Source organism: Hemicordylus capensis, chromosome 14 (genome assembly GCF_027244095.1).
Source record: "Hemicordylus capensis ecotype Gifberg chromosome 14, rHemCap1.1.pri, whole genome shotgun sequence".
NCBI classification, from domain to species: domain Eukaryota; kingdom Metazoa; phylum Chordata; class Lepidosauria; order Squamata; family Cordylidae; genus Hemicordylus; species Hemicordylus capensis.
This window is the reverse complement of record NC_069670.1, coordinates 13,346,275-13,367,001: the sequence shown is the minus strand read 5'-3', so window position 1 is coordinate 13,367,001 and position 20,727 is coordinate 13,346,275. Positions and strand designations below refer to the sequence as shown.

Here is a 20,727-nt window from a genome sequence, read left to right as displayed (position 1 = left end):
GTCTTTAAGATGCCACAGGACTCTTGCGGGGGGGGGGCTTTTCCTTGCTGTGACCCCGAATCTGTTGTCCCCAGAGCTCCCCTCTAGCCTTCGAAACCCAATGCAATCCACGTCACTGGGGAGTTCTGGCCAGCCTTTTCCTCCCTGTTCTTCGGCTAGCCGCTTTCTCCCTGAGCCCCACTGGGAATGGGGCCAGAGCTTGGGGGCGGGGGGGGGGGTGTCTGCGTTCCATGTGGAAAGTTTCTGCTTTGGTCCCTGGCAGCATCTCCAGGTAGGGCTGGGGAAGGTTCCCTGAGCCTGGAACCTTGGAGAGATGCTGCCGGTCAGCGTAGACAATCCTGAGCAAGAGGGACCAAGGGTCTGACTCGTGTCCAGGGGATGGAGAGCCTTGCCTTCCTGGCAGAGCATCTGCTTTGCATGCAGGAGTCCCCAGGTCCAACCGCCCCCCCCCCCCCCGCAGCATCTGTCCCAGTAGGGTTGTGGGGAGACTCCTGCCTGAAACCTTGGGAGAGCTGCCGCCGCCGCCAGTCAGTGCAGACAACACAGAGCTAGGCGGGCCAAGGGGTCTGACTCTGTATTTGGCAGCGTCTTGGGTTTCCTTTCTGCCCAAGCATCCCGCGCGCGTCTTCCCTCCTGGATCCAGGTCTGGGCCACCGTCCTGGAGGGAGGGAGGGATGGATGGAGGGATGGATGGTGTCATCCTTAGGCTACCGAGAGAGAGAGAGACGGAGGACCTGCTGGGCGACTTAAACTTAGAGCTGGGCTGCTTCTGCGGCGGCAAGGCGAGGCAGAGGATTGCGCGCTCCGGATCCCACCACTCCCCACTGCCTGCTGCAGCCGCCGCGGGCCAAGGCGAGGGGCCGCGCTCCCCCCCTTTCTCCCCCGGGCATCAGAGGCAGAGGCGGAGCTGGCTGGCTCTCCTTCCCCGGCCCGCCTCCCTTCCTCCCTCCCTCCGCCTTTCTGCGGCTCCAGCAGCTCCGCTTCGGCTCTCGGCTCCCTCCAGCGCGCCTGGAAGATGTGGGCACCGGCCGCCGCGGGGGCTCTGGCCCTGGCCGGGGCCGCCGTGCTGCTGGTGCGGCTGCTGTGGCCGCACGCGTGGGCCGACCTGGCCTTCCTGCTGCGCGCCTGGCGCTGCCGCCGCCGGCTCCTGCGAGACTCCGGCAGCCTGGCGCAGCGCTTCAGCCGCCTGGCCCGCGCCCGCCCCGGGAAGCTCTTCTTGCGCTTCGGCGAGCGCAGCTTCACCTACGAGCAGGCGGAGCGCCGCGCCAACCGCGTGGCCAACGCGCTGCGCGGCTGGCCCGGCGGCGGCGGAGAGCCGCTTCTGCCCGGCCACACGGTGGCGCTCTTGGTGGGCAACGAGCCGGACTTCATCTGGGCCTGGATCGGCCTGGCCAAGCTGGGCGTCGTGCCCGCCTTCCTGGGCACGGCGCTGCGCCGAGGGGCGCTCCTCCACTGCCTGCGCGCTTGCGGCGCCCGGGCGCTCCTGATGGCTCACGGTGAGTTCTCGGGGTGGAGCGGGGGCTGGGCTGGGTCGGGAGGATGGACGGGCGCAAGGCTTGCCTACCTCGCAGGGTGGTGGGGGAAGCATCGGGAGCCGCCTCCTGCCGAGTCAGACCTTTGGTCCACCTAGCTCGGTGTTGACCACACTGACCGGCAGCGACTCTCCGAGGTCTCCGGCTGGAGTCTCTCCCAGCCCGACCTGGAGATGCTGAAACTGGGGCCTCCTGCATGCAAAGCAGATGCGCTCCCACTGAGTTGTGCTGCAGCCCCATCCCCTACGGATGTAAAGCAAGGGAAGTGCTTTCAGAACAGAGAGTGTGGGAGTGGGGCGGGTACCAGTTGTTTTGGATACATATTTATTCTGTGGTTTCCCAAAAGTTCCAGTGTACAGTGTAACCAAGTTGCTATCATCCTGGTGCCAAAGTATAACATAGAAATAGACGTGTACGTGAGAGCAATGTACAAAATTTGCTGATGGTTTGTTGCTATTTCCTTGTAAGACCTGGATTTTGCCCCGCCCAGGCGATACTTTTCAGGGCAGCTTATAACAGTGGCAAAGCGACGCAATGGATCGAACAATAAAAGCAATATAAGAACGAAGCAATAACACGGATAAAACGCTAAGCAGTATGAAATTAATAGATCAACTAAAACAGACCCAGTTAAAACTTGTTTTTAAAAAAAATCAAAAACCCATCTCTTACAAGCAATAAAAGACATTAAAAACCCTTCTAAATAGTTGGGTTTAAAGATATTGTATATAAAATAATACTGACTGTCTCTTCCCAAAGGCTCAGGAGTATAGCATAACTGATTTGCTAATCAATCTCTCTGCTTCTCCAGACCTCTGATTTGGTTATCAAGTGTGTGATAAAATTCTCTCTTCTACCATAATGTTAGAATATTGAATTGAAAAAGAAATAATTGTTCACTTAAGGGGTGCCTATATTATGAGATTTGCAGGTAAGTTGCTTAAAGCAAATTAAAAAATGGATGTGTTCCTTTAGCCAATTTAGGAACCATTTTTCATCAAGAAAAAAAATGTGAATAAAGATTCTCATTGGACTGTTTAGTCATGATTGCAGACGACAAAGAGAGGAAAGCTGGTCTTGTGGTAGCAAGCATGACTTGTCCCCTTAGCTAATCAAGGTCTGCCCTGGTTGCATATGAATGGGAGACTAGAAGTGTGATCATTGTACGATATTCCCCTCGGGATGGAGCTGGTCTGGGAAGAGCAGAAGGTTCCAAGTTCCCTGCCTGGCAGCATCTCTAAGACAGGGCTGAGAGAGATTCCTGCCTGCAACCTTGGAGAAGCCGCTGCCAGTCTGGGTAGACAATACTGAGCTAGATAGACCAATGGTCTGACTCAGTATAGGGCAGCTTGCAGCTTCCTATGTTCCTAATATCTGGTTTCAGAAGCAGTCTATCTCTAAACCTGGGGAGCACATAAAATTACTCCTGCTGGGTCAGACCTAATCTTGTGGGAAACAGCCTGCATGCTATTTCCAGGAAAAAGCTAAAAAGGTGAAGAGGCAAGGCATGAAGGCAAGAGCCTCTTATTGTTTATCCCCAGCAGCCGGGATTCAGAGGTAGACTGCCTTTGAACATTGAGGTTCTCTTCCCAACCACCATGGTTTTTAACAAAAGAAGCCCTGCTGAATCAGACCATGGGTCCTCTAACCCAGCACCTTGCTTGCAACAGTGGCCAAGCCAGATATCTCTAAGAAGGCCACAGACGCTACATGGAGACCATAGCCCTTCCCCAGTGTTTCCCCCACGTTCAGAACTCTAATGGTCCTCGTGGGTTTCCATTTAGCCCTTGGGGAGGCACAAGCTGCAGATAGATCTCTCCTCCTACATGATGAATTTGACTAATAATCCCAACTTAAAGCGTTTGAAGCCAGTGACTGTTTCCGCATCTTGTAGTGGGGAGTTCCATCAGTGCATTTTGTGTTTCAGTGGCCAGTTCACACGTGCGGGTAACTTCCTGATGCTGTCCTCAAGTTCAGACACAAAGGAGAGCAGTTTGCCAGCAAAAAGGCACGAGAGTCCGGCTCTTTGCGCTTTTTTACCACCCCCAGAGGGGAAATATATATTCACCAAAAGTCAAGGACTTAAGCAGACAGTTCTGGTGTCTCGTCAGAGACAAAAAATGTGGAACTGCTTTCAGGAGCTGATCCAGGGATTACAGTTGCTAAGATGTTTCAGATGATGAAAGAGAATGGTAAGAAAAGCCACCTTGAAACTTACAGAAGGCAGCTAAATGTTACGGCCCCTAGTAGTTTGAACAGAGGGAGCTGTGTGCTTTTAATATTTATGTATCCATTCATTCATTCACTCACACATATTCCCCCCACCCCACCCCAAACTTTCTGTTATTCCCCTATCTCCTCTTTCTTTATGTTGTTGGCCCTGGCATAGAAATAGGAATATAGGAAGCGGCCTTATGCTGAGTCAGACCCTTGGTCCATATAGCTCAGGATTGCCTACACCGACTGGCAGCGACTCTCCAAGGTTTTGGGCAGGAATTCTTCTCAGCCCTACCTGGAGATGCTGCCAGGGATTGAAGCTGGGACCATCCTTGTGCAAGCAGATGTTCTTCCACTGAGTTACGGGCCTGCCCCTTAAGGGGAATATCTTACAGAGCTCGCATCTAGTCACCCATCCAAATACAAACCAGGGTGGACCCTGCTTAGCAAAGGGACAATTCCTGCTCATGATGGCAAGACCAGCTCTCTACCCCACCTTTCTGCTACTTGGGATCCTTCATGGTGTAGTTCGATGAAGATCAGCGAGACCCAGCTTCCAATTCCAACTCAGTCATAGTTTGATTCACCTCACAGGGCTGTTGTGAGGAGGGAAAGCCATTTACCGTATTTACCTAAATAGAAGGCAACTCTGAATTTTAGACGATGTCTTAAAAGCTAGAGGTTAAATACAGGCTAGAGGACAAAAGAAAAAGGACTCTGAAGTCAAGATGACCCCCAATTTAATAAAGAAGTGTTGGGGAAAATCTTATTTTGGACTCAGTTAAATATGGAATGCCGCTCTGACCTTCTTTGAGGAAGGGCAGAATACAAATGCCATAAATACCCATTTTTGATGGTATGAATCTTTCTGTCTGCTTTCCAGTTACACAGAATTCTCATTGCATGACAAAGAGTTCTCTGTAAGGCTTGCTACACTAGAAGAGCAGTAAAATAAAGCACCTTTATCTTTTACCCAGTGACAGAAAGCATCTTTATCTATATTTGCATCTCTTTCTTTGGGCAGGAATTCACAGCCAAGAATAACAAAGTCCACAATTGAGTTTTGTAGTCCTCTTTTCCCAGGGAGAATGAGTCCTGACATTAAGTGGAAGTAACGAGGCTTAGGTCATTGGTTTTGGGGCCAAGCCCTCCCTCACACCCAGTTCATGCCTTTTCAAACTTAAGGCACCAAAAGTTTTGCAATGGAAGCAGTGAAATGCACTCTTGCAACATAGTCACTTGGGGAGTATGCACGTGCGTGCCAATGGGAAGCACATGTTTGCACGGTGTCTGTGGAACTTACTGCCACAAGATGTGGCGCTGGCCACTGGCTTAAAGGTCTTGAAAACGGGATTGGAGAAGTCCATGGAAGAGAACACATCTATCGGAGGTTAATTGGGTTCCAAATAACCTCTATATACCATGCGTATATCTTGCTATTTATCCTCTGAATGCATCAGCTCTTCAAGAATGCTTTAGGAGGATAAACACTCCCTCCAACCTCAGGCCTGCAGCTTCATTTTCTCTCCCAGGCATTCTTCAGTTCGGTGACATTACAGACTCTCAAACGGGTTTTCCGCCCCCACCCCCACCCGCTTCCTCTGACGTGGGCGCTTGAAGTCACTAATTAATACCCCTGCCTGACGTTCAGGCCCCCGGATCCCACAGCAGTAGCGTTGGCTAACAGACTGGAAAGCATTGTGGTAATTAGCGCGTCCCCCGTGCCCACCCAGTTGATTGAATTCATGAACGAGCCGAGGAGAGGGATCAAATTGGGTCGTAGCTGTTGGGCCGGCCACCGAGACAAAGGCCAAGAGATCTCTCCCATCCGTGACTAATGGCCATGACTTGGAGGCTGTCTTTGCCCAGCGAGGAAAGTTTGGGAGGGACTGTGCCCACGGAGGTCAGCCGGCATTGCCCTCTCTCGCTCTTCTTCGCCCGGCAAAGCAAGCGGGTTCTCTGACCTTGAAACTGGCACAGGAAATGCTGCAAAAAGAAATGCTGTCATGGCTGGTCTGTTTCTCTATGCCAGGGATGGGGAAATCTGGCCCTCCAGCTGCAGCTGCACTACCATCACCCCCAGCCTGTGGCTGGGGATGATGGGAGTTGTAGTCCAACGACAGCTGGAGGACCACGTTTGCCCACTCCTGGCTTAGAAGAAAGGGGAGAGAGAGAAACTGATTTAGTCGATGGGCTTTGGTTTGATGCGTCAAGGCGTCCAGGATCGAGGGCGTGCTTTCTAGGCCCAGGCGCCCTTTGGAAAATCAATCCAAAAATTTGTGCCCCCTGGCACTCCATGTATCCACTTTATCCAGTGACGATGCCCCCTCGGCAGTTGCTCTATTGATCTCAGGTCGTGCAGATTCAGGAGAAACAGCAACCCTGGTTGAAAAAAGCTTTTTTCTCGGTGAAAAAAGCATCCTAGAGCTGACTTGCTTTTCTCTGTCTGGGCACAGAACTGTTTGAAGCTGTGGATCAAACTCTTCCCAGCTTGGAGGAAATGGGCATCGCCGTCTGGGTGCTGGGAGCGGGCCCCTACCCTCCTGGCGTGACCAGTCTGCAGAGCCTCTTGGAGGAAGCTTCGGATGAGCCAGTGCCTTCTGAACTCTCCACTCCCAGCAAGATGTCGGACACCTGCCTCTACATCTTTACCTCCGGCACCACAGGTATTGATCTGTTTATTGTGTGTGTGCCTTTTCCCGAGCCAGACCTTTGGTCCACTTGCTCAGTACTGTCAACACTGACTGGCAGCAGCTCTCCAAGGTTTCAGGCAGGACTCTTTGGAAGGGAGCCTGACAAAAGACACACCCTATTTATCCAAATAGAAGATGATTCTGAATCGAAGATGATCCCCTTTAAAAAATACAGGTTAAATGCCAGTTATACCTGTATTAAGAAAGTGGACTTTGAATTTAGGATGACCCCCTGATTTTCTAACATCAGAGCATTAGTTTTAGTTATAAGTTTATTCGGTCATTGACCAGCAAAACATCAGAGCATTAAGGGGAAAACCTTAGTCTTGGATTCAGGTCAATCAAGGAACTCATTCCTTTCTTCTCTTTCCCCTGTTCTCCTGCCAGGACTCCCCAAGGCCGCCCGCATCAGCCACCTCAAATCCATCATGTGCCTCGGTTTCTACAACCTGGTGGGGGGGACCAGCTCGGACGTGATCTATGTGGCTCTGCCCCTGTACCACATGTCGGGGTCTCTTCTGGGGATCATCGGCACCCTGGGCGTCGGTAGGTCCAGGAGTGGGGTCGGCAGAATGGCTTTCTTGGGAACTTTGGTGTGTGTATATATGCATGCAGGAAGGGGGAATCGGAGGAGACCACTTTTAATGGGAGGGAGGGGGCCGTGGCCCCACGTCTAGGCTTCTCTTTAGCCCGATTCACCCATTATGATCCATGCTTGTTCAATGCGTGTGCAGTGTACACAGGAAGAGGCAGGAACACCAATTGTGGGTTCAGAGATCACATGTCACCGTGGCTAGGACAAACAGAAACACATCAGGCTTTTAAGTTCCCATTGTGATTTGACTGCCCCTAAATAAAGCACCATGCCTTTGGGCTGGCATGGGTTCAGAGATGCTAAGTAATCACAGTTTAAACCCCGTGGCATGTCCGGACCTGCCCTGTATTCTATGCGGAGTCAAATGTTGATACCGAAATCCATTGCAGAGGCTTCTCCAGCGGTCCCAAACACCTGATTTAGAAAGTAAATCCCGCTGAATGCGGGTGGAAATGATTTCCGAACCAACATGTTTAGGGTTGCATTGCAAAGCATATTTCCTGTGGTTTTGGGGGTGCATCCAACAAGAAAATCCCCATCTCTTTCCAGGTGCCACTTGTGTGTTGAAGAAGAAGTTCTCCGCTAGCCAGTTTTGGCCCGACTGCCGGCACTACGGAGTGACCATCTTCCAGTACATTGGCGAGCTGTGCCGTTACCTGGTTAACCAGCCGCAGGTGAGCACTGGCGGGCAAGGGGTGGCCGCGAGACCCATGACTGGCATCTGTGCTGGGTTGTGTGACTTTTTTTTTTTTTTTTTTGCCGCTGGGAAAGGAGACTCCTGCTGGTAATAGATGAGATGCCCTTGGGAACTATGGTAGCAGCCACATTTAAAGCCAAAGCAGAAATAATTCAATCTTCCAACTCTCAAAAGCAAAACAAAACTGTAAAACAGGAGAGTTGGGCTCTGGTTTTGATGGTGGCGGCAGCTCTGGCAGAAGGGTGTACCCTCCCCACACTGATCCTTCCCTCCCTGAGTGGTTTTCCTGGTAAAACTCTCACGGTTCAAATTTCCTGTTCCTCACTAGTACAAAATGCAGGTACCCTTCTTCCCGCGCCCCCCGGCGTGGCTCAACAGTTTTCAGGATGCTATTTGAATCAGGGAAATGGTTAACCCTTCCCCAAGCACTGCTGCTTTGTGTTGACCCCTCTTCCCCTTTTCCAGTGACTGCTTTTATACTTCCAAGAAGACACCTGTATATACGATCACAGATCTTCTGCATCCCGTCTGTTTTGACCACAGAGGTGAACTATTAAAAATCAGGGTTCACTTCCAGTTCAGGTTCAGCCCTCTTTATTCTCTGATGAACCACCTGCTCCCAAGGGTCTCTGTCCCCCCAACAAGATCATTGGAGGGGGCTCTACTCCTCGTGCTGATGTCGAGAGAGGCTAAATTGTCGTGCACGCAGGACAGGGCCTTCTCTGCTGTTGCCCCAGGCTCTGGAATGCTCTCCTAGTGGGTGTCTGTTCTCTGGCCTCTGTAGCTGCTTTTAAAAACGAACTGAAAGCTTTTATTTGTTCAGGCTTTTACCTCTTAGGGGTTGCCCATCTCTCCTTTCTGCCCACTGTTTTTGTTTTTTATGGTGGTTACCTTTTGGTGTGTTTGTGTTTCAGTGGTCTTAATTGATTTTAATATTCTAATATGATAATAATGGAACTTTATTATATTAACTTTTGAAAAGCGTCCATAAGCTTCATGCAAGGCAGTGTATAAACTAAACCACGAATACATAAATATTTGATAAATATTTCCAGTTCTGAGACTAACGTTAGAAGTGGTTTGAAAACCTGCTTCGGCCTCTGAGCAGGTTTAGCTCCATTTCAAGCAGAACAATACCGCACACTTGAGTGCAACGCAGCTCTGTAAAAACGAGCAGTCTCCCAGCCATTTAACGGAAGGGGGAAAGTTTTTATTTTTGAAGAGTGTGGTTCTCCCCCCCCCCCCCGCCCACAATGATGTCTTTTAAAAATGGATCCCATCATTGCAAACAGAGGGGCCTGATCCTGAAGCCGGTTGCTGTTTGCGTTGCAGGATCCGGTTCCGGTTTAGGTCTCGGGCAGTATTGCCTGTAACAGAGATTTCCAGATGTTGACTACAGTTCCCAACATTCCCAGCTGCAGTGGTCTTTGGCTGGAGATGCTGGGGGTTGTAGTCAACAACATCAGGACATCCTTGTTTCAGGGAAATCTGGTTCCAGGGCAATGGAGATACTTTATGTTTGGCTTCTTTGTGGTTCACTGGAGAAAAAACTCTGGTTCCGCTTTCTGGCCTTGGACCTTAGAGCTTTCTTTTAAAAAAAGGGGGGGGGGAGGAAGTTTACTTAAAACAAGAAATGTAACATATGATCAAGAACAAATGCACAGCAGCTGTCTGTTGTTTATGTCCTTGCAGAAAGAAGCAATATTTATTTATTTATTTACGCAGATTTGTATACTGCCCCAAACTTTTCTCTCTGGGTTAACCCCTCCGTAAGTCACTAATAGTATTGGCTTGTACCAAACTGCCATTGTGTGCCTGCAGCTTCAGCCTTCTCCTTTCCCTCCCCGGAGAGAGGAATGTTGGTTCAATAATAGTCAATAATAACCCCTCTGTAAGGACTAGTTAGAAACATTAATTTAAAAGGTGGGGGGGGGCACTTTTTCTGCAAGACCAAACAACATGCCCACTTAGTAGTCCTTCCAAGTTGACCTTCGAGCTTATTGAGCCACTGGTGGTTTTGCTCTCATCTCAATCTCCCTCCACCCTAGAGTCCCCGAGACCGGGAGCACAGCTTGCGCATGGCCGTGGGCAGCGGTCTGCGCCCAGACGTCTGGCGTGAATTCTTGCGCCGCTTCGGGGACGTGCGAGTTGTCGAGACATATGGAATGACGGAGGGCAACATCACCTTCTTCAACTACACTGGCACCCTGGGCGCCGTTGGGCGTGCCTCCTGGCTTTATAAGGTGAGCCTGGTGGCTGTACTGGGTGGAAAGAGTCCGAAATGGAGAGCTGCTGCCAGTCAAAGTAGACAGTATTGGGCTAGATTGACCATGGGTCTGACTCAGTAGAAAGCGGCTTTGTTATGTTGAAGCGAGGCTATATGCTCCGAGTGCTAAATGAAGTGAGGCAGGTGGCTGCTAGGGAGAGGGCCTTTTTGGTGGTGGCACCCCATCTATGGAACAGCCTCCTCAGTGAGGCTCACCTGGTGTCATTACTTGGTTCTTTTAGACTCCAGGCGAAGACCTTTCTCTTCACTCAGGCTTTTAAATAATTGATTTTTTTTTTAAGTTTTGTACTGTATTTTTTATTCTGTGTTGTAATGTGTTTGTTTGGTTTTATGTACATTTGTTGGATGGTGTTTTTTTTACTGTTGTGTTGTGAGCTGCCCAGAGAACAATTTGATCCTTGATGTGATCCCGTTGTCTTCACACAACTGGGATGTACGCCTGCGCAGGAGACCAGTCGGGAAGATTCTAAAAGCTCCGTGCAACACTCCCGAATCCGCCCACCACGTGAGTGCGTTGGTTAGAAGGAGCGGCTGGAGCTTTGCTGTCCTTGCTTCCTGGATAACTGCCACCAAGTAAGGATGCATCAGAAGGTTCTTCTTCTGCTCGGATTTGAAGGTTTCAAATAAACTCAAATCAACTGAAAAGTGAGAGTGTCTTGTGCTTAACCCCTTTTTCGACTACGAAAATATCTGTTTGATGATAGAAAAGAAGTCTTCTAAGAGGTGTGGGAAGTGCCAAGCAGTTACTCCTCCTCAGATAAACATTCCCTTTTCCTCCTTTGTTTGGAAGAGGAGCATAAAACTGATCTGTCTAAGATTTGTCCGAAATTTTCCAAATGAGGAAAAATAGAAATTTAAAACTTAGACGCCCTTTATAATTTGGTGCTATTACCCGAGAAACCTATGTCGACAATGGCCACTCCCAACATCGGAGCTGACGCCTAAGTCTTTGACCCTGACTGCTAAACCGCCTAGGGAATCTGGCAGTAAATCGATGGCGACCCCTAAGCATAGGACTCCTCATCCCAACACTGGGCTGTCCCCGAAGCCGTCAGTGTTGAAGACACACTCATTCTCCAAGACTATCCCTTCAATCTCAAAAGAAGCCAAACAAGGGAAATCTAAATTGGAGAGGAAGAGATTGCATACCTCCTTGACATCAAGCAACCCAAAGTGGGGAAAAGTGGACTCGACGTTGAAGCCGTCGAACTTGGGAAAGGATCACATGAAACCTTCAACATCGGAAAAAGACTGTTCTTCACCACCCTCGACACCGAAGCTCACCGCTTCAAAATCGAAGGAGGTACCCGTACTGATACCTGTCACCCCAATGTCAGGAACAAATTCAATCTCGACGTTCAAATACCAAAACTGAAAATAGTTCAGATTGCTCAACAACAACAAAAACCTACTGAGATCTTGACCCTTGACTCCTTCAAAACACCATGATCTGTAGCCGTGACTACGGGAGTTCCTCTATGTAATATTCTGGCGTTTCTATCCGAAGCCAGCGTTGCCCTATCACAAGGTGTATACCCTACTTCACCTTTGTGTCCTGATATTATTGATTTGGTCAACACTGATGATGTCATAGGAAGTACTCAAGACACCGTCGCTTTCACGGGTGCCTCTTAAGAGACTCACCGATGAGGAAAAACGTAACCTTTATCCAGAGGAAAACTGAGAAACCATGGAATGCACAGACTTTTAGTCCCATGCAATCTACAGCCTTCCAGTGGTGCCATCAAGGGAGAGGAGATTCTGAGAATAATAGGAAAACATTCACTTCCTTCTCTCCTGCCACTCATCCATCCTTTAGTGGGGTATAAAAAAAAAGATTTAAAAATAAATTTTAAAAACCAAGACTTGGGCATAAATGTCAATCTCAAAAAGTCCAAGCTGATTCTGCTTCAATAGGGTTGGGAAAGACCTTCCTTTGACTGAGGTCCTGGAGAGCCACTGTCTGTCAAAAAAAAGAAAATCCTGAAGCGAGATGTTTTTGAATTGGCATCAGGCAGGAAAATGACTTGACTAGCAAGCCAGAGGTTGCCGGTTCGAATCCCTGCTGGTATGTTTCCATATGGGAAAGGCCTGTGTGTTTCCATATGGGAAACACTATGCTGGGCAGCAGCGATATAGGAAGATGCTGAAAGCCATCATCTCATACTGGGCAGGAGACGGCAGTAGCAAACCCCTCCTGTATTCTACCAAAGACAACCACAGGGCTCTGTGGTCGCCAGGAGTCGACACCGACTCGACAGCACATTTAACTTTACGTTTAGCACTTACCTTTAAATGTAAGTGCTATTGCTATTTATCAGGCAGTTTAATATTACAATCGTTATTGTTTGGGGGGGGGAGGGGTCCAGATCTGTTTTAAAAGGGTTAATTCTCACGGCCCCTCTCTGCAGCTCTTCGGCGCCTTCGAGTTGGTCCGATACGATGTCCTGCAGGGGTCTCCACTGAGGGACGAGGCGGGCCGGTGCCAGCGTGTTGTGCCAGGTGAGCATGCAGCTGCATTGTAGGGGGTGGGGTGCTCCCCTTCCGCTCTCGCCCCATCCTTGCCCCACTCCTGAGCCACCGCCAACGATTCTGCCTTGGCAACAGGGGAGCCAGGGCTCCTGATCGCCCCCGTGACACCACAGACGCCGTTCCTGGGTTACGCCGGAGGGCGCGAGCTGTCCGAAGCCAAGCTGCTGCGCGGGGTGTTTGCCGACGGAGACACCTATTTCAACACCGGCGATCTGATGGTGCAGGACACCCGCGGCTTCGTCTCGTTCTGGGACCGTACGGGCGACACCTTCAGGTATGGCTTGGTTGGCTGCTTGGGGGAGTTGTGGCTTGGCCGGCTTGTGTGAGTCGCCATCAGCCGGAGAGAACTGCCTGCCATGTGCTTTTCTGGGGCATGCGCTGATTGGGATGGTACGCGCTGATGCAGGGAGTGCCGTCTTGGCGGAGATGTCTCTCTTGCAGCAGTGGGGTGGAGAGCTTTGCTGTCGACAAACATGGAACTTCCATAAGCATGGCAGGCAGCCCCCTGCCTGCAAGGAGCTTACAGTCTCAGCATAGGAAGCTATCCTGTGTCTATCTGAATACAAGACAACTCTGAACTTAAGACGTGCCCCTTTAAAAATAGAGCTTAAATACAAGTTATACCTGTATTTACTCAAAAGGAAGAGGATTCTTGTTTAAGATGACCCCCTGTTTTCTATCACCAAAGAACCTGGGGGGGAAACCTAGTCTTGGGTTCCAGTAAATACAGTACTGAGTCAGACCCTTGGTCCATCTAGCTTAGTATTGTCTACACTGACTGGCAGCAGCTTCTCCAAGGCAGGAGTCTCTCCCAGCCCTACCTGGAGATGCTGCCAGGGGTTGCACCTAGGGCCTTCTGTGTGCAAGCGTGCAGATTCTCTACCACTGAGCTATGGCCCTGTCTCCTATAGGGAATGCCTTTCAGTGTTCACATGTGGTCACCCATCCAAATTCAACCCAAGGTAGACTCTGCTTAGCAAAGGGGACAGTTTGTGCTTGCAGTCACAGAGGGAGAAGGGAGATGAGGAGGAGAGAGCCTGTTAGTTCCTTTGGACTGGGAGACAAGGGAAGAACCACAATAGGGCTGCAGTGGGGCTGAAATTGAGTATCGACCTCCTTGTTCCAGGAATCTTGATATTTGAATCCCATTAAATATCAGAGTGGCCACACGAGGGCAACCTTGATTGACAAAAGCTTCTCCAAAGGGGAAAAATGAGCTTCTCCATCCCTTCCACTGCTCCCAGCTTGTCCAGACCGAACATGATCTCTCTCTCTCTCTGTGACAATATCATGGTGGAACAGAGGAGCAACTGACAAGCATTTCAAGTTAGAATGTCCATTGACAAAACTCTTGAGGACTGGGAACATGAGCCTGAACTTAAAAACATGAGAAGCGTCTTTTTGCATCAGGATATCAAAGGGCTATCAAACCAAGCATCCTTTTTCTCACAGTGGCCCACTGGATGCCTCTGGGAAGCCTACAATCAGGGCAGGAAGGCCTCCCCTGTGACCCACCTCCTAACAACTGGAATATTCCGATAAATTGCTTCTGAACCTGGGAGTTCCATCAACCTCTCATAGCCAATCACTGTGGATAGATTTTTTCCCCTTCCTGCATCAGTTTGTTTCATATGCAGCCAGTGGTCATTGCCACACTCATGGTTATGATTATTAATTTATCTAGTGCCATCTGGTGTGTTACCAAGAATGAAAGGACAGGTCCCTGCCCCGAGGAGTTTGCAGTCCAGATGTTAATCACGGAAGACAGGGAGGCAAAGAGTGAAAAGAAATACGGTTATTTCAGTGACACGTGTGTAGAGTTAGGGACGATAGAAGATCTCCACAGTGCCTTGTCTCGGGTAGGTAATCCTGGTTCTCCAGCTGTGTGGTTGGAGATTGTGGCTGAGGATGATGGGAGTTGTATTTCCACAACAGCTGGAGAGCCAAGGTCCTTTCCCCCTGCCTGGTGTGAGAGAGGCCATAGAGCACGTGGGTGATTGAAGGGATGAGGTCTGCCCAGATGGAGAATCCCCTCTCTGTCCTGCCCTCCCTGTATTGTGCCTTTGTTCATTTCTTTTTCAAATTTGTAGACTGCCCCAAACTTCCGTCTCTTTTGCTCGCCCTCCTACACTGCCTGTCCGTCATCTTCCCCTAACTCTGTACCAATCTTTTCCCCCCAGGTGGAAGGGTGAAAATGTGGCCACGACGGAAGTGGGTGAGATTCTGGGCGCCCTGGAGGGCATACAGGATGTCACCGTTTATGGCGTCGCTGTCCCAGGTACCACTTAGTGAGGGGCAGAGTTAAGGGTACACTCGAAAGGGTCAGGAGAAGCCAAGCTCCTGGATGGGGTTGGAGTGGGCAGTAGGCAACCTCAGCGTCTTAGTCTCTCCCTTGGGCCCCCCAAACCAACTCACTGTCTCTCAGGGAGGGTGCTGGAACGAAAAAAGTACATGACCAGCTGCCTTATACCAAGTCAGACCCTGGTCCATCTAGGTCAGCACTGTCTACACTGACTAGCAGCATCTCTGGGGGTTTAAAGCAGGAGTCTTTCCCAGCCCTACCACCCGGAGATGCTGCCAGGGATTTGAACCTGGGGCCTTCTGCATGCAAAGCAGATGCTAAGAACATCAGAACAGCCCTGCTGGATCAGGCCCAAGGAGCCCCATCTCGACCAGCATCCTGTTTCCCACAGTGGCCCACCAGATGCCTCTTGGGAGCCCACAGCCAAGAGCAGACGGCCCACCCTCTTTCCTGCTGTGGCTCCCCCGCAACTGGTATCGGGAGGCATCGTGCCCTTGAGGGGGGCAGGTGACCCACAGTCACCAGGCTAGTAGCCGTTGATAGACCTGTCCCTCTGTGAATGTGTCCAAGCCCCTTTCAAAGCCCTCCCAGTGGCAGAAAATTCCACAGATGAATTATGTGGGGAAAAGCACTTCTTCTTGTCGGTCCTAAATCTCCTGGCCTTCCGTTTCATGGGAATGGCCCCTGGTTCTAGTGTTGTGAGAGAAGGAGAAAAGATGTGTGGTCTACCCCTGAACGACAGCCCGGGTCTCCCCACCTCGCCTCAATTTCAGATGAATGGGAGCTGACTGTCGGTGGGCGTGGTGCACTTTGCCCGTGCTCAGAGACGCCCTTGGTTTTTGTTGGCATGTTCATATTCCAGAGCTGAGCTTGACCTGCATTCCTACTCTTTTCCACAACCCTCTCCAGGGCACGAAGGCCGAGCAGGGATGGCCGCAGTGGTGCTGCAGCCGGGGTGGGAGTTTGATGGAGCCCAGCTCTACACGCACGTGGTGGAGTGCCTGCCGCCGTATGCCCGGCCCCGGTTTGTCCGAACTCAGGTAAACACACAAAACCCCAGGAAAAAAATATGGCTGGGCGGGCACTGGAGGTCCCCGAGGGGAGGTGTAGGCTGGAGAAATGGTTGGGTTTGTTTTATTCTTACATGTCTGTCCCGCTCTTCTTCCAAGGAGCCCAGAGCAGTATACGTGGTTGTGTTTATCCTCACAACAACCCTGTGAGGTAGGTTAGGCTGAGAGAGAGGTGACTGGCCCGGAGTGGCCCAGTGAGTTTCATGGCCGGATGGGGATTTGAACTCGGGTCTCCCGACCCTAGTCCAGCACGCGAACCCAGGGGTAGACAGCCACAGTTGTGGCTGGGGGTGATGGGATTTGTAGTTCAACCACACCTGGAGAGCCAAGGTTGCTCACCCCTCCTCTAACCACTACACCATGCTGTCTCCAAGTTGGAAGAAGGTGATCCTTCAGAGACTGTATCTGAGCGGGATTCTGGCTCACAGTGCAACTTCTTTGAGCCTGGAAGACTACTGGGGTGGCGTGACTATCTCAAGGCCTGCCCACCCACCTTCTCTGTGCAGTGGACCCCGGTGGCGGGGCTATTTCCTGCAGTGCCCCCTGCTGGGTCCTTGTGGTGCAGCAGGACAACTGCCCAGTAGCGTCTCCTCTCTCCTTCCCACCAGGACTGCCTGGAGCGGACAGAGACCTTCAAGCAGAAGAAGGTTCGCCTGGCGACCGAAGGCTTTGACCCAACGCAGATCCCCGAGCCCCTCTATTTCCTGGACGACGCTGCTAAGATGTACGTGCCTCTGACCCGCCAGACCTGGGAGGGGATAGTTGCTGGCGACGTCCGGTTATAATACACACCCTCGTTGGGATGTACCCACATCCCAGCATGCTCTGCTCCGAGCTGGAGGGGAAGCCATGCATGCTGGGATGCTGCCTGCCTACCTTAATGGCCGATGTGCCTCTTTCCCTCCTGCCTCCTCCACCTGCTCCTTCAGACGCCTGGGCCCTGCTGGATGTTGTGTCCAGCCTTTGTGCCTTCGCTAACGGTATCCCCTGCTTTGTTCTGCGACTTGGAATCTCTCCCAGTGCCTCCATTGCTTTGGAGTAAGATCTTGCTAAGGGAGGAAGTTGAGAATTGGGACATGTTTCTGGATTTCCGTCTAGCTGCTGGCCCATTAAATGTAAATCCACGATTCTGGCCCTCGCCGCTTCTGTCAAGGGTGTGTGTGCTCTGATACGGGCTGGCTGGCAGATGTGTGGAATGCACTGAGCTTGTCTTCTGAGCAGCGTGTACACAACCCCAATCTATAGTGTTAAGATAATATGGTGAGCCTACCCCTTAAGGCTGTTGTACGGAGTACTGAGACAATGGATCATGTTACGCTGTATTTCCCTGAATCCAAGACTTCTCCCCTGCCCTCCAAGTTAGAAATTGAGGGAGTCTTCTTCCTTTTCAGTAATTAAGAGTCTTCTTCCTTTTTGGTAAGAACACGTATAATCTGTATTTAACCTGTATTTTTAAAGGGTGTCGTCTTAAATTCAGGGACGTCTTCGACCCAGGTAAATATGAACCCATGCGGTTCTGTCACAGTGTTCTCTAGCTGTGGATGGGAAATATTTGTTATGTCGTTGTTTCTTCTCTGCCTGTGGTCTCGCTCTGGATGCTGATCCTCACGAAGGCATCCAAGGCCTGATGTCAGGGTGAGCAGCTGGAGGGGGTCATGGGTAGAGGTTTTAATTTTTTGTACTTTTTATACACTTTTTATCAAATAAAGACTCTTTTTGTACTTGCCTGCTGTCTTGGTTGTCTCTTGGAACTCGCAGCACTTCTGTTGAGCTTTCCCTAATCCAGAGCGGCACCTTTACTGAGCATTGGGTGTGGGGTGCGTCTCCATCAGGGCTGGTCAACTTCAGCCCTCCAGATCTTTCCATCACAAACAGCTTATGCGAGTTACAGCAGCATATTGGTTCAGCATTATTGTGAACTTTAGAAATGAATTACAACTTTTATCCATGTTTTAAGAAATGGTAATGAATCCTTAGCAGCTTTAGCATTAGATAAAGTTTAGTTTCTCGAAATACAAACTGTGTACTGAACAGTTCTTCTCCTTGACTTTTATCCAGGAACAGCCTGCCACTGTGAAATTTAAAAAAATGAAATTAAAGCAGAAGTAATGCCACATAGCAGCAAGCATTAAAGGACAAAAGGCAGTTCTTAAAGCCAGTTTTGCTGAGGAAGTAGCAAGATCACGGCTCCGTGGAATACTTGACAGCAGCCAAGTAGATGGACAGTGGACCATATTTAACCAGTCAGCCCCGTCAGAGGGAACACTGCTAGGCAGGGTGAGGCCAATTCAGTGCAAAGCAGCATCCGCTTCAGTGTAAAAAGTGAGTTTTATTTGCTACTGCCTTCAGGGCATGATGCAGCAGGGATTTTGAGTTCACCAAAGAACCTTTTCCTTGCCCTGAGGGTCTCAGAATCCAAAACTCATCACAGCAGTGGAAGGGAGCCAGAACAGATTGAAGCAAGGATCCTCTAGTGAGAGAGCTTAAGGAATGGTCAGTGATGGATGCTGGTGATGGATTTCAAACCTCAGAACCTGCAGGAGAGGAGGTGGACGTTGAGCCTATGTGGCAGGCCGAGGAGCCTGAGCATCCATAGTCCACCGTGGAGCATGTGACTGGGTCTGACCTCCGTAGCCGCTTCTGGTTTGGGTTGGCTTTTGGGGCATGGACATCTTGCCTTGAGAGAGAGGACCGTGGCTCTCCCGGTCCAGTGTCCTGGTGACTGCTGGGCGGAATGAAAGAGCAGCTGTTAATTCCAGATCAACTGGTGTGGATTGCAAGGCTATCGTGAAACATTATTTCAAGTGGTTTAGTTGTTAATTCAAAGTCACTACAGTCATACTAACTGCCCAAAGCTAACTGCCCAAAGACACTAAAGGTAACGTAGCTCTACATTTAGAGCTATGCTTTTTAGCCTAAAATTTCTCATTATACAAAAACCATTCACTTGGGGAAATAGTCAACATTCCAGTCCTAATAGAAAACTAGTCATCAGGTATATCTTGTTTGCTTTTTAAAACTCTATTATTTTAACTCCAATATATAATTAACCCCTTTCATATGGATTTAAATCCTCTCTCTAATCCTTAAATTGGAGGAACAATGAACGCCAGTTTAGAGTAGCTAGACTCAATGAATTCTCTCCAAAATACCCAGCAAAACATAAGCATTTTGAAAAACATCCAAGTGCAAAGGGTATGGGCAAGATGATTTGCTAGAGCTGAGCTGAATCAAAATGGGCGGGGGGAGAAAGGAGTGGTTTTATTTCAATATTCGTGACCATTGGCAAGGACTACATGTGAAGGTAATATCACTACTATAACAAATAGTTATACACCACTTTTCATAGGCAGGAATATATTAGGATTGAGAGCCAAGACAAAATTGTTCACCAGTCTAAGCTGACTCTAACCAGCAAATGTTAGCATTTGGGAAGAGGTCTCTGGGGCCTGTTTCTTTTTAGCTACTAACTGAGCAAAGAGGCACCTTTTCAAATGGTGATTCTCTTTATATTTAGCAGGGGGAGAGCAACTGGCCCTATCCATCCCCAGTACAGCATGCCTCCAGTGGTTGTTGCTGGCAGTAACCTTGTGTTTCTTTTTAGACTTTTAGGATAGGGAACCAACTTATTTATTTTTCTCCGTTTCTACTGCTTTTTTATGCGTTCTTCCAACAACACTCAGAAGTTGTTGAAAAGCAGTATATAAATATTCATAGTGGTAAGCTGATACTTTCCCTGTCTTTAAAAAAAAAAATTTAAAGGTAAGATACAGTTACCATCTTATTTATCTATTCTTTATCTTTCTATGTAAACCAATTTGGAAACTTTGTTGAAACGTGGTATATAAATAGTAGCAAGTAGAAAAAGGAGGAGGAAATGTCTCATTTGCACAACGATAAATATGAATTGGGCACAATATATGATACTTTTGCAAAAGGAAATGAATCATTTGCGCAGAATATAAGTAAAGCGCAGTACAGTCACACATCCACACCCAGGTCAGCAAGGTAGGTAACATCAGGAGCCCACAACAGGAGATGTCCAACCATCCTCCTGAGAAGGCCCATTGGAAAGGAAATGCCAGAATTTTGAGAGAATACTTAGGAACATAGGAAGCTGCCATATACTGAGTCAGACCATTGATCTATCTAGCTCAGTATTGTCTACCCAGACTGGCAGTGGCTTCTCCAAGGTTGCAGGCAGGGATCTTTCTCAGCCCTCTCTTGGAGATGCTACCAGGGAGGGAACTTGGAACTCAGAGAGGCTCCATCCTCTGAGGGGAATATCTTACAGGGCTCACACTTCTAGTCAGAACAGTCCTGTCAGAACACTTCAGAACAGGGGTTCTCAAAATTGAGTCCCCAGATGTTGGACTACCACTTGCATCCTCCAACAACATCTGGGTGGGGACCCACGTTTGAGGACACCTTGGTTCCTTACAATTGGAGAATCTGCTTAAAAGGTATTTTTGGAGACTCGCGGGCCTGTTTTCTTCTCCAAAACAAGGGAGAGGTGGATTGGCATTATGGGGACTGTATTAGACCTGGGTGGGGAAGGGGGTCTTAAAGCACGAAAGAACAAGTTTTGTTGAAAATTGTGGGGTGGGGAGTTGCCCGCAAAAGGGAGAGTTGGAACGGCGTCATTAGCAAGGCCTGGTCTGTTTCTCTCCTGCTTCAGTTTACTCCAGGTCAGGGGGGTGATGTGCAATTCTATCGATCTTTTCCCAATCATCTTGGAGGCTGGGATTCCTATTAAGATAAGGGGGAGGGAGCAGGTTGTGCTGGTGTGGGGGGTAGGGCTG

At 49.6% G+C, this 20,727-nt stretch overlaps 1 protein-coding gene across 3 annotated transcripts; it reads left to right on the top strand.

Annotated features, from left to right (window-relative positions):
- The first annotated feature begins 627 nt into the window (after positions 1-627).
- Positions 628-20,451, top strand: SLC27A3 (solute carrier family 27 member 3). Of its 3 annotated transcripts, XM_053277490.1 has the most exons (11): positions 665-1,496; positions 6,206-6,415; positions 6,830-6,988; positions 7,587-7,711; positions 9,783-9,977; positions 12,433-12,523; positions 12,629-12,827; positions 14,734-14,831; positions 15,765-15,895; positions 16,534-16,649; positions 17,984-20,451. In XM_053277490.1, the coding sequence occupies exons 1-11, from the start codon at positions 1,016-1,018 to the stop codon at positions 18,000-18,002; spliced, it is 1,824 nt and encodes a 607-aa protein (XP_053133465.1). In that variant the 5' UTR covers positions 665-1,015; the 3' UTR covers positions 18,003-20,451. The 3 variants fall into 3 exon arrangements, 2 of the variants coding, with proteins under 2 accessions (XP_053133465.1, XP_053133464.1); XR_008312155.1 differs by lacking the exons at positions 16,534-16,649; positions 17,984-20,451 and adding an exon at positions 14,238-14,412 and having other exon boundaries at positions 628-1,496; XM_053277489.1 differs by lacking the exon at positions 17,984-20,451 and having other exon boundaries at positions 669-1,496; positions 16,534-17,651.
- Positions 20,452-20,727: the final 276 nt, after the last annotated feature.

Bases quoted from the DNA above. Each gene is read 5' to 3' on its own strand.
- SLC27A3 (XM_053277489.1), top strand. From the start codon at position 1,016: ATGTGGGCACCGGCCGCCGCGGGGGCTCTGGCCCTGGCCGGGGCCGCC. The intron at 7,712-9,782 runs GTGAGCACTGGC...CCTCCACCCTAG, and splicing joins ACCTGGTTAACCAGCCGCAG to AGTCCCCGAGACCGGGAGCA. The intron at 14,832-15,764 runs GTACCACTTAGT...AACCCTCTCCAG, and splicing joins TTATGGCGTCGCTGTCCCAG to GGCACGAAGGCCGAGCAGGG.